Source organism: Sycon ciliatum, chromosome 1 (genome assembly GCF_964019385.1).
Source record: "Sycon ciliatum chromosome 1, ocSycCili1.1, whole genome shotgun sequence".
Lineage (NCBI taxonomy): Eukaryota > Metazoa > Porifera > Calcarea > Leucosolenida > Sycettidae > Sycon > Sycon ciliatum.
Window position 1 is genome coordinate 75,837,968 of NC_088643.1, and position 23,782 is coordinate 75,861,749.

Here is a 23,782-nt window from a genome sequence, read left to right on the forward strand (position 1 = left end):
CGGGAAATTTTGAGTTCGAGATCAATCATCAAGATCAGGGAGTCGTCAAATACCTTATTTGACGACTCCCTGATCAAGATCAAACACCGCAACTAGTTTTCAGACATGTGCCATGTGGTCCATTGTGGACTGCAGAGTGCAGAGACCATGTACCAGGGAGTCGTAAAATAGTATTTTACGACTCCCTGGCAGAGACTACAATCTACATGGACAGAATATTATTGTTTGTCATCATCATCTTCTTCACGTAGTCGAGTCAAAAATGCATCCCTTCAACTTACTAATGACAGCGGATAGAAGATGCGAACATGTTCCTCGGCGTAGTGTATTCCTGTTAGTAATTCCTGTACGTGCTGTGGCGAAGTTTGGACAACGTGCAGAGTGAAATTCTCTATCTCTAAATCCGAGGTACGAAGTACAGCCTGTCTGCACACTGGCACTCAGACTCTGTATCAAAACTAGTTACTTATGCTGTCCATGATCATGTGCGTACTAGAAATGATATCCTACTACACGAACTTCAACTAGTAGGCTGTTGTAGGGGGTACCTTATGGCACTTGATGATAGTTTGGTCAGTTTCTTGCCAACAGGCCTGGTCCTGGGTTGTCCCTGCAGCTATATACTGTCCCCACAGAGAAACGGGGACAATTTCCTTAAAATCCGGGCGAAATAGGTCATTATGCGGCATTATGCGATATCATGCGGTCATCATGAAAGGGGTATCTGCCGTTGGTACAATTTTAGTGTACATTCTTATGCACATATACAACGTTGACAACATTGTATATGTGCATGGAGAGAGAGAGAGGTTACGAAATTGTTAAAAATAAAATAAAAAGACCATTGAAACATGAGATGATTGGTGAATTTACTGCAGCCTCAGCTATTTGGCCGGCAAATTCACAATTGTTACAGTGGACAAGCTATTACATGAACAAGGGAGCTACTGTGCCACTACATAGAGCAAGAAAGAAGTATATTCGCAAGCTAAAAAGGCCTGTCTCGGGGAGGGGAGCAGACGCGGTGTGTGCACCATGGCTGAAATGGGGTTGGGAGGTTGTTGTTGTTTTCTTTATTTGAATTCACTACAACCAAACGGACAGAACTGTCCAGTGACAAGGTCTACTAGAAGCTCTCAGTCGCCCAGCTCCAGTGTTGCAGCTGGAGATGACGGTGGACACAACACTTGAAGGCGTGCCGCACGCCAGCCCCTCCAGGTGTGTGGGTCTCTGCAACATGCTTTGGGACAGAGCATTCCATGTCTACGTCTGCACAGCGCTGGCAGGAAATGTGCGAAGACAGCTGTTTCGAGTGCGTGCTGGGAGGTTGATTGATAGCTGGTGTGGGTGCGTAGGCTGAGCAGACACGCGGGCGGGCTGCATGTGTTGGGCACCAGGGGGGAGAATCTTCTTGAGCAGGCTCTCCGCATCCAGGCAGAATAGCTTGTACAAGTATGTGAGCGAAGCCACTATCCGCTGCAGAGATAGACTGCAGAGCCAGGAGCCCGATCCGATGATGTGGATGGCTCGTCACTGGATCTAGTCTAGCTTGGCCAGGTGCGAGAGTGGCGCACCAAGCCAGACCAGGGGACAGTACTCCAGCACAGGGCAAACAAACCCATTATAGGCTCGGAGCCGGCCAGGGGGCTCTAGGACAGCAGAGGCCTTCCGCAGGAAACCTAGGTGTTGCTGAGCTCTTGAGCGGATCGTACGGATATGCTGCGCATATGTCAGCTGGGAGTCAAAGGTGACCCCCAGGAGCTGCAGGTGGCCTGCTTTACTGACTGGCGTAGCGTCAGAAGTGGTTCCCGGGAGTTGCCAAGGCTGGCGATGATGCGCGATGGTCATGGCTTGGGTGTTGGAGAGCTCAAACTTGATTTTCCACTCTGCACCCCAGCGAGACAGTGCATCCACACCCGGTTGCATGATTGCTGAGCTGCCAGATATGGACACTCTCGAGGCGATACAGTTGAAAAGCGTAGTGTCGTCGGCATACCGTAAAGTTCCGTAAATAAGCCCCGGGCGTATACAGAACAAGGGTCTGAAAACCGGGCGTTATTTCAGGACTGGGCCTATACAACTACAAGGTGCATATTGCATCGCTTGTGTTTTCATAAGCATGCAGAACATTTTGCACACATACATATACTCAGGTACAGCATCACCCTGGGCGGTTTTCGGGCATGGGCGAACTCACGACGGGCTTTGAGTGTGGATGTCGATTCGATGGGCGTTTTTTTCGGGCATGGGCGTTATTTAGAGTGGGCGTATACACGGAACTTTACGGTATGCTGCAATGTCCGTTCCTGGAGGGAGATGGTTCTCGGCGTTGTGTGTCGGTTTCAACACCGTATTTTGACATATATATGTACGCTGAAGTCGCCTCACGGGTAGAAATTCACAAGGGGGGAGGGGGGGGGGGACTAGGGAGGAGGCAGATCAACGATACAAAGAGTACATACCCCCGCCCCGAGTGTGTACCTCCAGCCATGGGGTCTGCGACGGCAAAACTTCACATCACGTGACAAACCTGCATGCATTAGAGAGAACCGGACGCATTTGCCAATATGTTATCCGTGTGCTATGCGCATTTTATCCTCTTACCATGGTCTCCAGTGTCGGTTGCTGACGTCGGTGTTACACGTAAATACACCGGGATGGCGAGTACTCAGGTACACATGAAGGCCTACCGGTTCCTGTCAAATAGCATTGACTATCTTCACACCGATGGCGACAAGGTAAGTTGCTTGTGCGTGCTTACCAGCAGGGAGTAGTAAAATACCGGCATTTTACTACTCCCTGCTTACTACTGTAGTGCATGCATAGTCATGATGACATCATGTTGTACTTCATACACCTGGCCAGCAGTCGATCACATTTGTCAAGAGCATCATCATTTATGATATATTAAAGCAGTGACTATTAGCACCCGTGAGATGGGGGCCGCCCATAGCGAAAACTCACATCACGTGGTGTAGTGCTCACGTTGTACGTTTCCTGCCTGTTTTTTAGTAAGCTAGCAGGAGAGTAGTAAAACATACTAAAAATAGCAGGTTTTGAAAGAAACCCGCTCAGCTTGTGCACGTACGAGGCATCAACATGTCATGGCAGATATCCGGATTGCGCGCGCTGCCCTTCGTTGTACGTAGTACAATGCATGTGTGGAGCACATGATGTACATGGAAGTCTTGCGTTCGGAGACCCTGTATGCAGAGTTGAACAGCCTTCGGAGACCCTGTATGTGGAGTTGCGCACTCTTGAGCGCTTATGCCCGTTGTATCTTGATAACGTTCCTGATCTGAGCCATGCACGATGTACAGTAGTACATGTGCATTGTAGAGATTTGTAGTACACTTGGAGTGAGTTGTAGTGGCTCGAGAGAGTGCTTACTACACCTGGGTGTTGAGCCTTATATGCACACATGCATGCAGATAATCCGTCCCGTGCTCTCTAGACCCATCTGATGATTTTTTTGTACATGCGACTTCGCCGAGTCACCAGGTCACAGCGAGTGTTTTAGAGCTGGTATCGACCTGGTACATGACACTGCTACTCGCACTGCTCACGCACACTAGTGGCACGACCGCACTCGTACACCTATCGGCATGCAATACTGTCATTGCACATCAGAGGCTCCGCTGTAGTGGCCCTACATTTTTACTGCATAAATAACCAGTTTTCAAAGTTTTTTCTTTTTTTCTTTTTCGTTCCTACACCATAACACGCATGCTCAGCCAGTCCTTCCTCGGCCTTGTTTTTACTGCATTTTCTGTGTAGTTTGCATTGCATGCCTCTTCGAGTTTTTCCGAAATATCTCCACGATGGACGCTGTTTTGGATTTGCTGCATACCCTGGCACAGCCAGAGGTACAATCTGCCATCGCGGCATCCGCCCACTCCCGCGGAACAAATCGGAGACACCGTTTCGGGGAACGGTATACAAATTTCCTCAAATTCCGCACCCACGAGCGGAATAGAAGCTGGTCGTGGCACCACCACAGCCTCTGGTGGTCAAGAAATGGAGGAGGCTCGGAACTCTTCCACCAGGGAAGGGGACCATGATGACTCTCGGGTAGATGGCGGGGAGCCTTTTCGTTTTGTCTCCTTGGCTGAACGTCGTTCTGCCAGCCTCGGTTTTTCCACGGACCGCAACTCCAGCAATGGCGGCCGCGGCCATATTAGGGGTAACGCCACTGACGTATCTGTGTCACGTGATTTACGTGCTCGGTCTAGATCTAGATCATGCTCACGGGACAGATCTCCATCTCCACCCCACTCACGATCTCCCCCTCGTTCTGCTTCACATGAACGACGTACACGTACCCGCCTTAGATCGGCTGTTGCTACTTGTACACGTAGATCAAGATCTAGATCTCAATCTGCGGATAGATCTTGGTCGGTGTCACGCTCGCGTGCTACGCATGGGACCCGCTTGAGTGCCCGGGGGCCACATTGGTCACCCAGACGGCGCGAGTCGCACCGTTTCTCCAGGCACCGGGATTCAACTAGTACTGGCACTAGTACTAGCTCTGGTACGTCAGATAGTGACTCCGACAGTGCTAGTGGCACATGTCCGTCATCGGATGACTCGGCTGCCCACGGGCATCGCCGTGGTAGCGGTAGTACAGCTCACGCTGGCGGCGCGGGCTTCGCCCCTAAGGGGTTGGGGAACGACTCTGTATGGTCTCCCCCCTCGCACATGACCTCGTGTCTACGGGAACACTGTCGTTGTTCCCTCTCCTTTGCTGAGCGTCGACGGGCGCGGAAACTGTGTCCCCGACCGAACTTGGAAGAAACGTGATGTCCACACGTGGACCCGTTCCTGTCGGATGTCCAGGGTCTCGCCAATGCCAAGAGAGCGGATCAAATGCTGGCCAACATCCAACAAAGGTTACGGATGTTTTCCGTCCCCTGGCCGCGCTCTGGGCTGCGATTGAGCAGGGCCGGCCGGTCCACGAACTGACCGAGCTGGTCCAGATGGCGATCGTCATGACGGGCGACGCCTCGAATGTGTTGTCGGAGGCACGCCGTCAGCGCCTCATTGCAGTGCTGCCAAAGAGATGCCCGAAGAGCCTGCTTCAGGGCTTGCATCCTTCCGGTGATCTCCTCTTCGGTGATGGCTTTTCCCGGGAGTACAAACGGAAGTGCCAGGAAATGGATGTATTCCAGCCACGGCCTTCTGGGCGGCGCCCGGGGACCGCGCAGGACCGGTCGCAGCCTGCCCGTCCTGACCGTTTTTCTGGTCGCACCATGTACCGGTCAGATCCAGTGCGGTTCCGCCCTTACGACAGGGCAGGACGGGGCCATGTCACCCGCCGGCCTGAGGAGCATTTCCACCAGCCAGCAAAAAACGGCCGAGGCTAGCCCTTTTGCGGGCGCCCACGTCGTTGACGACCTCCCCGTGCCTGGCTGCCTCACGGAAACCCCTGCCCCCAAGGTAGCGGGCCGATTGGAGTTCCTTGCCAGCGGCCCGCTCCGACAGAGATGCGGTTTCCTCCCGAAAATGCGCCATCGTCCACCAGGAAATAGAGGATCTCTTATCCAAAGGTGCAATTCGACCGGTGAGCCCATCTCCCGGCCAGTTCGTGAGCCGGTTATTCACCATACCCAAGAAGGGTACCACCGCCGAACGTCCCGTCATCGACCTCCGCCACCTGAACGAGCACATGCGGTACGAGCACTTCCAGATGGAGGGTCTCCACCTTGTTCCCCTATCCGTCCAAGAGGACAATTGGCTCACAAAGCTAGACCTCAAGGACGCGCACTTCACCGTGCCGATCCATCCCCAGCACCGCCGGCTCCTGCGCTTCAGTTGGGAGGGCCAACTCTACGAGTTTCAGTGCCTGCCGTTCGGCCTGTCCAGCGCGCCCCGGGTATTCACGAAGTTGATGAAGGTCCCGATCAGTGTTCTTCGTCGTCAGGGCATTCGTCTCATCATGTATCTCGACGACCTTCTCCTGATTGCCGAGTCACGGCCGACCGCCGTGCTGCAGACGCAGCAGGCCATCCAACTCCTAGAATCTCTGGGTTTCGTAATCAATCGGAAGAAGTCCATTCCCGAGCCTATGCAACAGATCGAGTTCCTAGGATTTCAGTTGAACTCTGTGGCCATGACGATGTCTGTGCCGATCGACAAAGCGCGGAAACTCCAGCAGGAGTGCCACCGAGCCATGTCCCATCCCTACCTGTCCATCCGCGCATTGGCCTCACTCCTGGGCAGGATGGTTGCGTGCTCCCAAGGCATGTTTCTGGCTCCACTGCAATTCCGCCACCTTCATCAGTTGAAGATTGCAGCCCTTCGTCGCCATCAGAGCTACCTTGCCATGGTATGCCTGACACCGGAAGCCAGGACGGAGTTGGCGTGGCGGCCAGCAGATCTAGAGACTTGGAACGGTCGCTCGATTCTCAAACCTCCTGCTCAGCTCACCATATTCTCCAATGCGTCCCTGCTCGGCTGGGGAGCGGTGTGCGGCACAACGACTACAGTGGTCAATGGTCCCCAACCGAGGCCAATCTCCACATCACATCAATGCGGTGTATGCCTTCCCACCATTCTGCCTACTGGACAGGGTGCCTCATCGTGTGGCCTCGCTCCATACTTGCCGGATGATTCTGGTCGCACAAGTATGGGATACGCAGCCATGGTACGCGACTTTGCTGCAACTGTTGGTCGATTTCCCCATGCTTCTGCCCACATTCGACTGCCTGCTGCTCTCACCCTCGGGCCGTCCACACCCACTGGTACTGTCCCGCCACCTGCGCCTCGCCGCATGGCCTATCTCCAGCAGCGCTTCAATGCAGCAGAACTTTCTCCACAGGTCGTGCGACTCCTCTCCTCCTCTTGGCGGCCATCAACCAATGCCGCTTACGCATCGGCATGGGAGCAGTGGCTGGGCTGGTGCAGTTAACGGTCAGTGGATCCCGTTCTCCCACCTTTAGCTATGGTGCTCCAGTTCCTGGCCGATTCCTTTGAGGCGGCCGCAGCTACAGTACCCTGAATGTCTATCGGTCAGCGATGTCTGCTACCCTGCCTGAGCTGGATGGTGCACCCATTGGCCAGCACCCATTGGTGGTGCGTTTGCTCCATGGTATCTGCCTAGAGCGTCCGCCGCAGCCGCGGTGCTCACATACTTGGGATGTGGGTATTGTCATTTCTTGGCTTTCTAAACTGCCTACCAACACGGACCTGTCTCTCCCTGTCTTGTCTGGCAAGTTGGCCATTCTGATGGCCTTGACTGCTGCTCGACGCTCTTCGGACCTCGACCGGCTGAGCCTCGACTCTCATCGTTTCTCTGCCGAGGGCGTGGTGTTTGACTATCTCATACCCCCCTAAGCAGCATCGCCCTGGGTCGGAACCAGCCCGACCTGTCACCTTTGCTGCCTTTCCTGTGACTCCTGCACTCTGTGTTGTGGAGTGCTTCAGGGAGTACTTGCGTCGGACCGCCAACCTGCAGCCGGCATCTTCTGCGCATCTGTTCCTCAGCGCGAAGCGCCCGCACCACCCTGTCGCCTCTGCAACGGTTGCTCGTTGGATCAAGCAGGTTATGTCCAAGGCTGGTGTGGATACATCATTGTTTGGCGCCCATTCCACTCGTGCCGCTTCTACGTCTGCTGCGAAGCGTAAAGGTATGTCGACAGTGGACATCATGAAATGTGCTGACTGGAGTTGCGCATCGGTGTTCCAGCGCTTCTACTTCAAGCCGTGGGAGGGTGAGACCAGTGGCTCTTCCCCATCGGCACATCAGCAGTTCTGCAGCTCCATGCTTGCGCCGTAGCGCTGCCAGTGTTGGTCGGGCCAGGTTCTGAGTCTGTGACCTTGTGTCTACCTCAGTAATCCGATTGCTGTCTGTGCCTGGCTTTCTCAATGCCGTTCTATCTGTGCATGTGCACTATACGGCTTTCCTCATTTATTCTTCCTTTTGCCATTACGCCTGTGTCCTTATTCTGGACAGGCCTTTTGTCATTTCTGCGGCAAGTTTCCGTGTCACCGGTTTACCCTGTTCCTTACTGATGCTGGTGGTGTGCATGGTGCCGTGCTGCATGCCCGGTTGGGGGTTTTCATGGCCTGCGTTGGATCCTCTCTTGGTGGTGTGCATGGTGTGCTGCATGCCCGGTTGGGGGTTTCATGGCCTGCGTTGGTCCCTCTCTTCCGGTCTTGTGGTGATGTTCGCTTCACCTCTGATTTGAGCGTTGAAATCTACTGTGTTACATGGAGCGGAGCCTCTGATGTGCAAGTGACGATTGTACAAGGAACTCTGTTCCGATTTATAATCATAATTGCATGAAGAGGTGAAGCGAAATGTAACACTGTAGTCCCTCCCGCCCATCCCATTTACTTATGCACCGGGAAATGCCCATGGGCTTTATCTTGGCCATTGACGCGTTCAAACAAGGCCGAGGAAGGACTGGCCGAGCATGCGTGTTATGGTGTAGGAACGGAAAAAAACAAACTTTGAAAGCTGGTTATTTATGCAGTAAAAATGTAGGACCACTGGCCCACTACAGTGTTACATTTCGCTTCACCTCTTCATGCAATTATGATTATACATCAGAACAGAGTTTCTTGTATAATCATCAATTATTCCTTATTTGACTTGTGTTTTCATCCTTACCTTTTCCAGCTGAGGGCCCCAGGCCCAGACCCTTTGAGTTTCCTTTCTTACCCAGACCCAGCTAGTGTACTATATTTCTGATGTTGATTCGTCCTCAGAAGACCCCCTCCTGCCAGGTGTGACTAGGGTTATGTGATCATTTGTACAGTGTAGTTTCCCTGGTCAGTCTGGGTGTGACCGAGGGAGAAGTTATGTGTTATGTGCAGAGATACTAGTAGTTGTTTTCTCCAGTTCAACTCTAGGTGTGCACTGGAGTAAGTTCAAATGTAGGTTATTCACTTTTCTCATTCGTGTTGTGCCTCCGATTCCATCTCGCTGCTCCATTACAGTACTGTCGGGCGCCGAAGAACAGCCAGGCTAGAATTTCACCAAGCACAGTGTACCAATGTATACACGCTGACTCAACTATGCATAGACTGTCATACATGAAAATAAGAACGGTCTAGGCTAGGAGGCTGACACCCCCCCCCCCCCAGTTCTTCGGCGACCGACAGTAGTGTAGACTGTAGTGCTACATGTATATGATCATTACTTGGCTACCTACCATGGAGTAGCAAATACCGGTATTTTACTGCTCCCTGCTACCTACAAATACCTACTACAGTCAACTTGGCTAATAACGACTGCGGATATAACGACAATTCGCGAATAACGACAGAATTTCCATGCCCAGAGCAAAGTCCCATCCCACTGTAATACATATAATGAGACTTCGGGTACTTGCAAGTATACCGATACTTCGCGAATAAGGACACCTTTTTGATGCCCCGCCGAGTGTCGTTATAAGCGAAGTTGACTGTACACATTACGTATTGGATCAGCATTGCTCATTGCAACATGGCATGCAGAACGTGGGCACTTTCATACTGCCCTTGTGTCAGTTTAAAACGATGCTTGAGACCAGCACAATTCTGTTTGCTTGTGTTTCTAGATCAGTTCAGCAGATGTAACTGGACGGAGCCGTAAGTCCTGTTGATTACAATTAGGCTCTCGTAGTGTTCTGTAATTGTCCGGGGAGAATGTTCATTGCTTGTGTACAGCAAGTCAAAGATTGGGTACATCCCGCCAATACTCAGGTTGTAGATTCTGATATCATTTTGACATGGGGCGGGCTCCTCAATGTGCCCTGCATGCGTACAAGCCTGGGCAAAGCATCAGAAAAATTGCTCCGAATGTTTTGCAGGGTATTTCACGATGTGCTGTGACTGGCTCGTTCACTCATTATCCGTGTGTCAGCAGTGCAGTCCAGTATGATAGTAAAGTTGGACATGATGGATCACTTCTGAGCGGTTGCAATGCCACTGCTATGCTCACATGTGCTCTGCAGCACACGTCTTCGCCTGCATTCTTGCCAAGGAATTTGGCACAGTCTTGGCCGAGGCGGAGTACAAGAGCAGTACGCACGATGCAGTGGTCTCGCCCATGGCTTGCATTTTACCCTCGCTGGCTGTTCAGGTGAGTGTGAGCAATGGTAATTGTTTTATAATTTATATTGGATAAATCTTGATGCTACGCGTGCGGCCACTGAAATTCGACCTCACGAATATTGGTATAACTTCTCTGTGGATGCACCAAACACTGTGCTTTGCAGTGACATTGACGCTCCTCTACTTTATTCATGAGGTCGGAATGTAGTTGCCAACTTTTGTACAGGGATGTAACCCTTCTAGCTCATAGCATGCCTAAGAACCAGGTCTCCATGTCGACTTTTGGCCACAAACAGCAGTAGTTTTTTCCTAGTGTAAGATGCCTGCGGCATGCATAATCTAGATAGCTCCGGGAACCACTCTGAGCAGACCCCATGTTACACCACTGTTGTACAGGTACACGCATAGTTATGAGGCACAGTGATTCACTCAGTCCTGTGTCTGGTCGCCAGGAAGTCGGCAAACTAGCCAATGGTTGCAGTTTTCATAGCATTTATGAACAACTGCTGTGTATGAGCTGAGCAAGAGCCGCTGACTTCACCACACAGCCCACTAGTATAAGGGTACTGGCAGTGGTCTGGTGGAAAGTCATTGCTCTCCACAATGATCTTTTCAATGCTGTATGGCTCATTCGAAAATTTGAAATACAATTGGACATTGCCATTGTCTTGCATGTTTGTGCAATGCATATTAACATACGGCGTACTTGGGAACTGTGCTGTGTCCACAGGACAAGATGGATGTGTTCTTTGGACACGCTCGGCAACTGGCCATGAACGGCAGTGTCCATACGCAGATGCTTGTCGAAAAGATCTGTCTTCAGGTGAGTTTTGACATGTTCATTTGAAGGGATGTACAATTGTGGATAAATCATTTGCATGATGTTTTTCTTCTTGCACAATGTACAGCATAAGCTAACGCTGACCGAAAGAGAAGTTCAGAACAGTAGAAGGTCTTTGCTGCCGTGCAATGTACATGTAGTTTTTAAAACTCTTCTAGAAGCGTCACTGTGTTGGCGTCAGAGGCTTGCCTAGATTTCGCATGGCTGACATTTACCTTCACCACGATGCATTACAATTTACAAAGCATGTCCTGCTTGCATGGGCAGAATCTCCGGACAGCTAGCTGGTTTAACCTTGTTGGGTCTCATCAGCGGAGGAGCTCAGAGTCAATCACTGGTCAAACCGATCAAGAGTTAGCACACATCCGTTCTGCATTCGATGATGCGCAGACTGAGAACGGTGATTTCCTAGCAAGTACGGTAATGTACAGGACTGTGTATAACACAGCTAGTGGAGATTCTGCCCGCGCAAGTAGAACATGCTTTGTATGTAATGCATCGTGAAACTAACATGACAACCATGCGAAGGCTAGACAACAGGTGAGAACGACGTACCGTATTTTCGGCAATACTGGCCAAGGCGCTTTAGTAGTTTGCGAGCCCTAAAATTCACCCAATTTGAAAAAAAAGATCCACACAAAAGCTCTGAAATGATGTGGCGCTCATTTCAGACTGGCGGTTATAGTCCTTATGCACATTGTACAGATGTACGAAGTTCTGTACTAGGGCCGTAGGTGTGTACATACCCGGTTGGGTGTTCATTGTGTGCTATACATGCGTGTTTGACCCATTTAGCCTCATAATTCGCGGCGAACAATCACTTTTCCAGCTTCTTCACTTTGGGATTGAACTAACGACTTGCTAGATCACTGTCGAAAAAGTGTTCGTATGAAATGCCTTCAGGGCCCATTTCGCGGTGGAAATAGCAATAAACACAATAGGGTCCTGCACATTCAACACCCAACCGGGTCTACGGGATTCTACGGGATTTCGTGCATCTGTACAACGTGCATAAGGCCTATTAAAGAACGGCCCTAATTCGGAATTCCAGACAATACGGTATACATGTTTGTATGGTACACGCGTCTCGGGTTCCGCTGCTAGTCGTATCTGTATGCAGACGCGGCGTGTTGTGTGACGTGTGTCCATGTTCCTCACAGCTTCACGGCCAGTACAGCCTGTACACGGTGTGGTTCATCTGTCACTATGGCCTTGCACAACTGCAGACCTTGCTCGGGTAGGTGACATGTAGCCATACCGGATGTGGTCAGAGTCCGTATTGACTGTACTGTACTGAGCTCTCTGTGTTACATGCGCACACTGCACACTGTCCCCGCAGAATAACGCAGAAAAGGTTCCTCAAATTATGCGGGCAAGTGGATGAAGGCCAATTTACTGAAACTTGTGCATCCATGGAATCATGTTATCCTGTGGGAACACGCACACTGTACTAGCAGCATGTCCGTACTGCATTATTATGTTATTATGAACAGTTTCGCGTACTTGAGGACCAGCCTCTTTCCGCCTCTGTGTTCCTGAGCAATAGAAGGAGAGAGACAAAACTATACTATTATGATGATGACAAGGGAAGACATGGACTGCAAGGTACGGTTTACAAATCGACAATAAGCAAATAGCACTGAGAAGGATGGGCAACTTCTGTTTCGTCAGTGTTCACTGTGCGTTTTTTACGAAGGCCTTCCACACTTGCCTGTCGGATGCCTTCTGCCGGAGGCTCTGCAGATGCGGGCTCCTCTTGAGTGTCTTGCTGGATCTGGGTGACTAAAGTAGTCAGAGGTCTTCCTGGCTTGGCTGTGTTCGGTGGATTGAAGTAGAGTGCCATGGCTTGTTGCGGTGGTGTGTCTTCGGGTAGGCGTAGGACATGTCCCAGCATGGACATTCTTCGTCTGTGGACTTCCTCGGAGATGGGCTGGCTCTGACATCTCCGGTATAACTCGATGTTTGTGATACGATTGGGGTAATGTATGCCCAGTAGCGAGCGAAGCTGTTGCCTGTGGAACACGTCCAGCTTGTCACTGACTGCCTTTGTTGATCCCCACGTACAGCAATTGTACAATAGGGTCGGCAGAACATATGCGTTGTAGAGGCGAACTCTGCGAGCTTCTGAGACATGCTCCCTCCGCAGCCACAGAGTGTACATGTTCTTGAAGGCAATCGTTGCCCGCTGCTTTCGCCTTTGGATGTCTTCGTTAGTTGCCATGAGTGATCCCAGCTGCTTTACTGTTTTCCAATTTTCTGTTGTTGACGATACTGTGACCCATTCCGTCTTCTGGGTGTTTACGTACAGCGACCAGGATTCAAGGACCTTCGCAATGATCGGCAGTGCAGCTCGTAACCAGTCTAGACTTGTGCTGTAGTAGTTGACATCGTCAGCATACCTGCTCTCATGGGGTAGTAGTCTATCGCTTTCTGGACGGGGTGGCAGATGGGACAGGACATCCCTCAGGGCCGCCTCGAGATAACAGGTGAACAGGACTGGGCTTAGGCCATCGCCCTGTGGTGTTCCAACTGTGTTACTGAACGACTCTGAGGTCGCCTGTCCAACGCGGACCACGAGGGTTGTTCTCTCCAGGAGCAGTCGCAAGAGTTTGCGTTCGTCTGGGCCAACTACTCCATCCATCACTTCCAATAGCCGCTGCCTGTTGATAGTGTCAAAAGCACGACTCATGTCGATTCCCAGCATGTGGTAGGTGAATGGATGCCTCTGTGTCTTAGCACTCATCCAACGCTGTGTCCATACGACGTCTGCCGTGCTCCTGCCTCTTCTGAAACCTGATTGTATCGCGCCAAGGTGTCCATCGACGGCTGGGGCTATTCTTTTGAGTACAACCAGAGATAGAGCCTTTCTGATGGTATTGAGGAGAACAACTGGTCTTAGGCTTGTTACTGGACCTCTGGGTTTTCCTGGCTTTGCTAGTGGTACTAATATGCCAGCTCCAATGACTTGCGATATGTCTTGGTTATTGGTAACAGCTGTGTTTATGAGTCCGACGATCAAGGGTGACAAGTATCCTTTTCCATACTTCAGCAGCTCCGCTGGCACTCCGTCAGGTCCTGCAGCTTTCTGGTTGTTCATTCTTGCCAGTGCAGCTTCCATTTCATGTACTGCTACTGGGTTTGACAGTGGCGTCGCCAAGCCCTCCGGTGTCGTCACATGGTTTGTTGGTGTGGGATTGCACAACAGTGTGCTGAAGTGGTCACGGACACGGTCAGCTCTGTCGACGTCTCGATCAAGGACTAATCCGTCCACAGACTCCACAATGATTTTCTTTTGCTTTTCTCTGCGGAAGACTGATGTTGCTTGGTACATTTTGATGCTGTCGGGAGCGCGCTCAATAGCTTCTGCTGCTCTATCCAGCTGAGTGTTGGCGTTGTCCAAGCACCTGCGTCGTATTTGGTGGGAAATCCTGTTCCTCTCTTCTCTAGCTCTGCGTTTGCCTTCATCGTCCAAACTGCCGTCCTCCAACCGTAGACGCAGTAATCTCTGCTGCATCGACAACCGTTGGATCTGTGGGTCTGGATTGACGAGTCCCCGACGCGTTTTCACCATTGTTCCAAGAACGGATTTTGCCTTTTCCTTCACTATTTCTGTGACTGTTTGCCACGCCACCGAGAGGTCTGCTGTGTTCGCTGCGACTTGCTCCATGCAGTCACTCGCACTCAGTGCGTCCACATACTGCCGCCTCACGGTGCTGTCATGCAGTCTCCCTATGGCAACGGGTGGTTCCTGCTTCTTCGACGCTCTGAACACTTTGAAGAATGAATCGAGTCGGAGATCGCTGATCACAAGTTTGTGATCTAACTACTGCATAGCCATGAACATATTGCCACAGGGTTTCCAGGGTTTCGCCGGCCACTGTTCTGTCCCCCCATCCCTGGCCCCGTGCAAACTAAAGCGCCTATCACCATTATGTCTATGATGACTGATACTAGCTGTCTGTGTTTGCTTTAACTGCTGCTGTGCAGTGGTGATGCATTGGAGCTACCTGTGCTGACTGATCAACTGCTATGGCTAAACCAGCACCTCCAGGCCTGTCGCTTCACTTGTGCCACGTCGAAAGCAATCATGCAAGGTCAGGTCGCTTTTCTCTGACTTTGGCTTGGTGGACTGATGTGACTGGTGTGACTGTTTGGCTGAAGCCTGTGTACATGTGCATGTACATGGTGTGTTTGACTTTATGCTAATAAATATACGGTACCTTGAAGACACTAGACACCCTTAGCAAAAAACGTTATGTTGTAACGGTATTATCGTAAGGGGGAAAATACCGTGATTTGGGTTCGACCTTTAGCAAGATGCACGCTATTTTTAGTATTTCGCGCGGTACAACCATTTTTGTCACCATATACGCGATACAAGGTGAAATGCGTACGGACTATGCAATATTTGGCCAAAACACGTACCGTTGGTGACAACGATAAATCAGCCCCCATAACGTTTATACGCTGCAGCTTCAACGCTATTTGGGTGATCAAGGTACGAGTACCGTAAAAAAATAGCGTTACCGTTGTTTGCTAAGGGTGTCTACTGTCCTGTTCATGCTCCTTATGTTGACATATGTCGGTATACAGTGCAGGGGCGTAGTTGGTCCCCATTTGGGGGGGGGGGGGGGGGGCACGACCGCATACATGTAGGATGGCTGGAGCATGTCATTCATGGTCATAACGTGCATGCTGAACCTAGGTCGATTTTTTTAGGGGGTGCACGTGCCCCCGTGCCCCCATGCGAGCTACGCGCCTGATTGTGTCATATGTTGGCTTCCTCATTCCGTTTGTTCTTTTAACATTTACTTTTGTTCCCTCTTGTTCCCTTCTTGTTTCAATGCATTTGTCCTGTTTAGACATGCTGGTTTGGTTACTGGATGTAGCAGCTGTGCCTGGTACTGCCGGTGCTGAGGTAGGTGATACTGGCAACGTTCTTCTTGCTTTCTTGCTGTCATCCCTGAAGAAGAACTTACTGTCAATGTTCCATGTTGTTCTTGTTGTTGTCATCGTCGTCGTCGTCGTCGTCGCTGCTGTTGCTGTTGCTGTTGGTACCGCTGCTGCTGCTGCTGCTGCTGCTGTCGTTGTCGTCATTGTTGCGGTGACGGTGGTGGTGGTTATCATCGTCTTTGTCTCTGTTATCGTTTTTGTTGTCATGTACTTTAGCATTGTGTGGAGCTCTTGAACAGTTAAACTTTTTGTCATCATTTTGATGTGAGCTAGAGTATTCATGCACCCTGGTCCTGCATCCTGCATTGCCTCTGTCTCTATGTGAACCTGTGATAAGCAGCTAGGGTTCCATCCCAGATCTCTGCAACATTGACTGGGTCAGAGTGCCCCCTTTACCGCAGGCAGACAGACACAGACAGACAGACACAGCCAGCCAGACAGACAGACAGACAGACAGACAGACAGACAGACAGACAGACAGACAGACATGTGTCCAATCACCGTCAATGCACAGTGGCTGTTAGCGTGAGCCCGGGTGGTTGAGCAGACCAATGTACAGATACAGTAGCCAGCAGTGCAGTCTAAAACTGCACACAACTGCTGGAGCCTTTCTGGTATCTTCTGCCCGACATCCACTAGGGTTTAGAGTGGTTTGCCATGTGCATTTCCATGGTCCGTGTTAAAGCTATCCTTCACGCATTATCGCCCTTCAGTCGCGATTGTTTGTTCTTTCTCTTCTTGGCAGCATTACTCTTGTATGGCAGTTTCAGCTGAGTACATGTTTGTTGTGTGCTGTTGTACCACCATGCGTGTAGGTTGCAACATCTCTGCTGGATCTCCTTACTGATGGTAGGCTTGCCATCCTATTTCTAGGTTGTTAGCCTCTTGGATACAATTTTACCTTTCACCTTCTTCGAAAGACAGTCAGTTGGTGGCTTGGCAGTGCACTTGCTCATCTCTGTTGACATGTGTTAGTGTGCGTGTGCGTATGTGTGTGTGCGTGTCTGTGTGTGTGTGTGTGTCTCTCTCTCCCTCTCTCTTTCCTCTCTCTCTCTCTCTCTCTCTCTCTCTCTCTCTCTCTCTCTCTCTCCCTCTGTCTCTCTCTCTCTCTCTCTCTCCCTCTCTCTCCTCTCTCTCTCTCTCTCTCTCTCTCTCTCTCTCTCTCTCTCTCTCTCTCTCTCTCTCTCTCTCTCTCTCTCTCTCTCTCTCTCTCTCTCTCTCTCTCTCTCTCTCTCTCTCTCTCTCTCTCTCTCTCTCTCTCTCTCTCTCTCTCTCTCTCTCTCTCTCTGCGTGTGTGTGGGCAATGTGTACTTGACTTATTTGTCCACTCCAATGCAGAATGCTGGTGCCATCTTTCACGGGATCCATGTCCCGGCTCAGTTCAGAGGTAAGGATCCCGGTCAAGCTGTGCTTTTCATTCATTTGCTAACGTTCTGCTTTCCAAGGCAGGGAATAGCATGTCTATCTTCCTGTTGGTGGTGTAATTATCAAAATTTACTACTGTGCATACTACAAAGAGTGTTCAGTTCACCGTGTGTGCTGGGTTAGTTACTGTTTACATCTATTGTATGTACCGTTCTAAAAGGACAAACGTTGCCTTCACAGTGCAACGGTTCGTGAAAGTCACAAAAGCAAGGAGGCTAATGTTCCATCTTCCTCACAAGTGCTACGATCACGGCTAGCTCCCTACATAGTTACGTAGAATATCACTGTGCTCGCACTATGACATATGAACTCTTGCTCCTTGAGAACCACACGTCAGGAACGTGCTTCATGCAGAGATCAAGTGTTGCATGTTCCCTGCCTGTATTCACTGTACTGTTGCTATGTTGATGCGTGTTTGTGTAGGCTAGATACTATAGTGTGCCTTGCAAGACCACCGGGACCTACACAAGGAATGGTTGGTCGAAAGTACGAGCCGTTGCTTCGTAGCCTAAGCTCAGGCATAGGCCATAGCATGTGTGTGTGTGTGTGTGTGTGTGTGTGTGTGTGTGTGTGTGTGTGTGTGTGTGTGTGTGTGTGTGTGTGTGTGTGTGTACCCACCAACCGAACTAGCTGGCATGTTGCCAACAGACTCGGCTGCTTGAAGGTGTATTGTTGTATCTGCCACCTTTGTTGGTTTCAGGGTTCATATACTTTCTATTTAAAGTATACATACTATGATACCGGTTAACCATGAACTGCTTCTGGCTAGATTAACTCTTGTGTGATCAATGGTGCTAGTGACGCTTAGATCAGATCCGCTCTGATTTAGCCACCCACACTAGTAGCAAGTATTACCTTCACTGGGGGCAGGGGTAACTGCAGTTGGATCCCAGGACGGATACCCTGATGCCGTCAATCCTTTTTCTGCACCTTGTCCTCACCCACTTACTGAGGTGTGGTGAGCCCATAAGTGGGATCATTTTCAAGTCCACCCAGAGGTTTGGGGATTTCAGGGGGTGTCGGCCGTTGGGTGGTTCAATAGCCAGTTGAGTCATCTTTCCAAGATTCCTTTTGAGTCTCTCTCCCCTCTCCCGGGGAGACCCACGTGACCAGTTTTGGCAGTGAGCAACAAGTACGAGTACAAGTGTGTGTGTGTGTGTGTGTGTGCACGTGTGTGTGTGTGTGTGTGCACGTGTGTGTGTTTGTGTTATGGACATCTGTCTGCGTGTCTATCTTGCTGTATTCGGAGCAGACATTGTTCTGCAGGTACTGTATCAATGCTCACTCAATTGAGCGACAAGGATGTCGATTGCGATGTGCGGAAGAAGCTGTGTGTACGATGCCTGAAGCGATTCATAGCCACAACTCCGCTGCAAGACGGTTAGTCCTCTCTTCTGGTTTACACAAGTTACTTTCATTCTTCTCTGTTGGGGTTTTGAACTTCAACTCTTCTTTGTATCGCAAGTTTCAGCCTCGAACACTCAATTTTCTTTCTTGTCAGGTATTAGGTTTGATTATGTGATATTTGAAGTGAGTCTGTATTTTTCCGTGTTGTTACCTTTCTACAACAGGTGTCTGCATGTTTGCTTTTCACCATGATGCCTCGTTGGCAAAGACTCCAGAAAAGGTTTCAACTTTCATTCGAGAGGTATGTTCATCTTGTGAGCATCTGCTCGTATGTGCAATTCCAAGCTGTAGATTTCAGTTTTTCAGCACCCCATTGCAAATCAAAGCAACCAAGGAGAGAGAGAGAGAGCGCACTCCAACACTGGATTACTTCAAGTACAGTAAAACCTGTGACTAACGACCACCCCTTGGGGCCAGGGAAAGCGGTCTTTAGTGGCAGGTGGTCCTTAGTTAGAGGTTTGCACCGCACAACCATATTATATGAATGTGAGACCGTCCGTGCCTGGGTAAGTGGTCTGTAGTACCAGGCTGGTCGCTACGCACGGTGGTCTTTAGTTACAGGTTTTACTGTATAAAGAAAGATCCTTTCAAGCAATGTATGGGGTATAGCACATCGTAGGCGTAGACATTCGGGATGATTGTGTAATTTTACATGTAGAAGAAAACTAAAATGAAGACAAAAAGTGATGGCCATCAGAAGATGTTCTAGAACTTTGGTAGAATCACAGCATTGATTACTTTTCAGTTGTATTTGATTGTGTGCACTCGTAAGAAATGGACAACCGGATGAAATAATTTTATAACACTTCATCTCCACATTGCCACCGCCTCAAAGACGCAAACGAAAAGGCTGCTGGTGATCCAGGCCACCTCACTTGTGTCTGCTATCTCTGAAAATCACTATGAAAACGAGTACTGTATACCCAAGCTATGTTACTTGATTATAGGAGGGCAAGCAGCTGCATTTGCCTTTCGACCTGTTCTATATCTACAGCAGCTTGGGGTCGTGTTGCTGGTGTGATTGAGGTCAGCCAGAGAGCGCATGCTTTGCAGTTTGAACTAAATCTATTCCCAAACTAGAAGGGAAGAAACAGAAAGATTGCCACTGCAGAAAAGCTCATGTTTTATTGATTTTCATGTTGTTTGTGCTGCACTAGCTATTGGTTCCACTTACCTCTGAGGAGATCCTTGCCTTCCTTCTGGCACAATGTGATTCTATTGATGCGATGGTAAGTGACTTCCCTCCGAGTTGTCTTCCCCCTCCTCCTCCTCCTCCTCCTTCTCCTCTTCCTCTTCCTCCTCCTCCTCCTCCTCCTCCTCCTCCTCCTCCTCCTCCTCCTCCTCCTCCTCTCAAGTGTTTGGTTTTCCTGTGCTGGACAGCAAGCTGGTGATACGGTTGATTCCAAACATCAGTTTTGTTTCTTACAAGTACTATGTACGAGGACTCTTAGTATTCACTGTACTTTGAAATACAAATGTAATGATTTCAATTTCGAAAGAAAAGGTGTCAGCACCGACGCAATCCACACAGTCAAGTAAGCCAATTTAGTAACCGAACATTTTCGTGCCCTTCTCATCATGGGTAAATACAGGGAATAATGGAAAAATGTCAAATATAGCAACTTATAGAGCTACAGCAAAAGCATAGATTGAGAACCGAACGCTATACGTGTGGAAAAAATAAAATTCAGCAATGATCTCAGGAAAAAATAGTTCAACGATTCGGTCGTGAAGAGGCTTACATCTGTACCTTGCCAGCGCTAAGTCCGGTGTTACAAAATGGAGTATGAGGGATGTTTGGTGTTAGTATAGCAGCTGGGAAGAAATAGCCATCACGTTTTGAGTAGTCTCATGTATCAGCAGTACATGGCAGTGCAGTGGTATCAATATCTGCGAGAACAATGGTTGGCAGCCAATATCTTATCGGTACCACTTTACAACCCACCATGCATTGTTGTTTATCCTGGGGCCCATTGCACGATTTCTTTATCCTGCTCCGACGCCCTTCTTTACTAGTTCAATGGTGTTGTGTTGACCTTTTCCTATGATTTCCTCGCAGTGCTGCTCACTTCTAACCCCTTCCCGCCTGTGCCCACTTCATTACTGATCATGGGTTTTTTCATGACTGAAACTTTGAAATCTTTTTCCTGAAATCTTTTCCTGAAATGAATTTGTGAAATGCTGTGATTGACTGTGATCCAGTGTTGCTCACGGCCCATTCCTGTATAAGCTTTATAAACCTGCGAACACTAGACCTGATATTCCCGTTGAAGAGTTGCGACCAAGCCAGGCAGTAAAGCGATTTGGTTCCTGACGTTCTGTCCAAGGAACCCTGCGTAAAGTACACGGCATGATGTCCATTCCTGTTGCTGCAGGCGCACTGGCTTGGTATACTCTCCTGCGTCAGCGTAGCGTTAGCGTACAAGACGGGCTTCTCTGCTCAGCTGCAAGGTACTTGATTGGCTCCTCCATTTAGCACTACTGCATCATGTTCATGACATTGTGTTTGTTACAGTATTGGCCACTCTTGCAAGACAAGTTTAAAAACTTGGCTTTGTGTTGTATTCTCATCATCCTTTGCTAGACGTGTGTGGAAAGAACATAGCTAGCAGCCTGCACCAGTTTAACGCGGGCATGTTTCACTGGACCATGTTGCTGGCTCGGCATGCTGGCTTGGCTGGAGCAGACATCTTCCCTATCTACAGCGAGTGGTTTCGGGTAAGCACAGTCAACTTCGCTAGTAACGACTGCGGATATAACGACAATTCGCGAATAACGACAGAATTCCCATGCCCAGAGCAAAGTCCATTCTACCTGTGTACATATAATGAGACTTCGGGTATAACGACACTTCACGGATAAGGACACTTTTCTGATGCCCGGCCGAGTGTCGTTATACCCAAAGTTGACTGTAGTACTGGTCGGTATGTGCTTCATCAGATGCACTCTGAGAATCTACCAACTTACACGTACTTCGAAGTATCATCTTAATGATCTTATATCCGCGACCTTTTGGAAACGTCGGCACTAGAATAGAAACGATGATGCCGAGTTCTCGAAGCAGTGATCGCTTCCAGCAAACAATTTGATTCTTTGAAAGGTATTGATTGCTTGAATATGTCTGCAGCCAACCTCCAATAGCAAGCTCTGCACTTAGCATGCAGTAGATTAGGGTGTTTTGTATGTGTCACGTCCACTGCTGCATACTCAAAAATGCTACCAATGGTAAATAAATGGTACCAAATGGTACCGTTTACACATACAATTGTTTTCATTTTTTTTGGTGTTGTGTTCTAATCATTCGCCATGCCACTGTCAATTGTATTCTGTTTGCCCGTAAAAGAGGTCTTATCTCAAAAATGCTACTACAGCAATTGCCAGCAGAGCCAAAGGCTTAGCATATTGCCGTTTCATGATCATCCTCACCAATTCTGACTGGATGAAGCATGTTGGACCTTCCAAGTTTGATCTCATGTGTCTTATGGAGAATAATAGTCGATAGTACATGATATATAATCAATCGAGGCTGAATCGACACGGCACTGGGTAACCGATAGTCGAAAGCTGTATTCGGCTATTCGTGTCATTCCTAGTCAATAAAGTTACAGCTATGCCGCCTTTAGTAAAGGCAGTACTTGTAGATAATTAAGACTGTGAAATGCGTTCCTGTGGAGGTTTTTTTTTTTTTTACAAAGACCACTTAATGCCAAACATGAGATGCATTATCAGCAGTCTTATGGGAGAACTTGTCTTGCTTGTCGAAATGGCTCTTTTGTGGCGTGCCTTGCGTTTTTGCCCAGCTACACCTTTCTGGCGCTGTCAATCCATTGCCCAGTACACAGCGTGGCATGCAGTTCTTCTTCCAAGCACTTTCCAGCATCGTACCACACGAGTCACTGGATGCGATCAAGGCAAGTTATGAGTCAGTTGATTTTTGCTTCGTGTGGATACAAAGCTATTCAGAGCTGTTTCTTTCATGGTAGTGGGAACATTCTTTGACAAAGACCTCTCTCGGCAGGGCTTGCACAGTCAACTGAGCGGTACGCTGGCGTGGAAAGAGCAAGCTAAACCAAATGCCCAGTATGCTACCGACACATGGAATTTCTCGTACTTGTCAGTGCCTGTGGCTATTCATGTTTACATGTTTACAAGTAGGCATGGGCTGCCCATTGGTTGAGAGCTTTCCATCTCATCCTCGCCGCTAGGCCCTGCATCTGCCACTCTGGTATAATCAGGCATGTTGGTGGTCTGGCACAAAAAGCAAAACTTCTCTAAGCTGGTCATGGTTCTCAACACGATTGGCCTGTAGGCCCCGGCGGATAATGCTCGAGAATTTGATTCATTCTGCTTTTCAATATGCTCGCATTCTGCTCCAAAATCGCACTGATAATGCTTGAATTCTGCTTCGGAAAAATGGAAATATTGGTATAGACTATGTAGAGTACTAATGTTGCAGATTGATAACAGCATACATGTACCGTAAAGTAGCGCGAGAGCGCCCCGTCTCGCGAGAGCGCCCCACCTTGATTTTACAGCCAAGGGAAGAATACCGTATTGCAGAGTGCTACTAAGTTTGTATGGTGTAAGCACCTCAGTGCACTAAGGTCACACTTGGCATTTTTTTATGTGGAGCTCGCATCCCCTCTAAGGTAAACTGGGTACGGATTGACTGCACAACGTGCCATGTGTGTACAAGGTCCGTGTCGTATGACCTACAGATAGGAAACCACCTCCACAAGACGACCACGAAAGGACGAGGTGGTGGGGCGCTCTGGCGGTACTTTACGTTACATGTATTTTGCAGCATAAGTCATGTTCTACGAAACAGGAAAAATACAAGAAGCACGGACTGTAGCTCTGCGGACAGTATGGTGATGACTTGCCTAGCAAGCTGCTGACTCGTCAGGCTCTTGGCCAAGACTTGAACACGAACCAGACGCTGGCAGGTGTCATAGTGTTTGGTAACAAATCTCGCCAGGATGACCAGCATTTCGCCCTGGTACATGTAGGCGCTCCCATCAAATATGACGCTCAGGTAGGGCCTTAACCTTGAGCTCCTCAATCAGTGTTGACTTCTCCCTCTCCAGAACATTTGGAATGTACGACGCCATGTGAGTG

The 23,782-nt window shown here is 49.3% G+C and overlaps 1 protein-coding gene across 2 annotated transcripts in view; it reads left to right on the forward strand.

Moving 5' to 3' along the window:
- The first annotated feature begins 138 nt into the window (after nt 1-138).
- The window catches only part of LOC135805492 (uncharacterized), a 37,340-nt gene continuing 13,696 nt past the window's right edge, over nt 139-23,782 (forward strand). Inside the window, exons 1-17 of one of the 2 annotated variants that reach the window (XM_065319530.1) lie at nt 139-408; nt 2,617-2,738; nt 9,543-9,573; nt 9,939-10,066; nt 10,769-10,861; nt 12,040-12,116; nt 14,867-14,973; nt 15,742-15,797; nt 16,648-16,681; nt 17,171-17,219; nt 17,681-17,743; nt 18,510-18,637; nt 18,829-18,905; nt 19,822-19,893; nt 21,040-21,115; nt 21,249-21,382; nt 22,465-22,575. In XM_065319530.1, coding sequence (XP_065175602.1) covers nt 2,658-2,738; nt 9,543-9,573; nt 9,939-10,066; nt 10,769-10,861; nt 12,040-12,116; nt 14,867-14,973; nt 15,742-15,797; nt 16,648-16,681; nt 17,171-17,219; nt 17,681-17,743; nt 18,510-18,637; nt 18,829-18,905; nt 19,822-19,893; nt 21,040-21,115; nt 21,249-21,382; nt 22,465-22,575 — 1,317 coding nt within the window. In that variant the 5' untranslated portion in view covers nt 139-408; nt 2,617-2,657. The remainder of the gene's footprint in view (nt 409-2,616; nt 2,739-9,542; nt 9,574-9,938; nt 10,067-10,768; nt 10,862-12,039; nt 12,117-14,866; nt 14,974-15,741; nt 15,798-16,647; nt 16,682-17,170; nt 17,220-17,680; nt 17,744-18,509; nt 18,638-18,828; nt 18,906-19,821; nt 19,894-21,039; nt 21,116-21,248; nt 21,383-22,464; nt 22,576-23,782) is intronic. The other variant, XM_065319532.1, reaches the window with a different exon arrangement.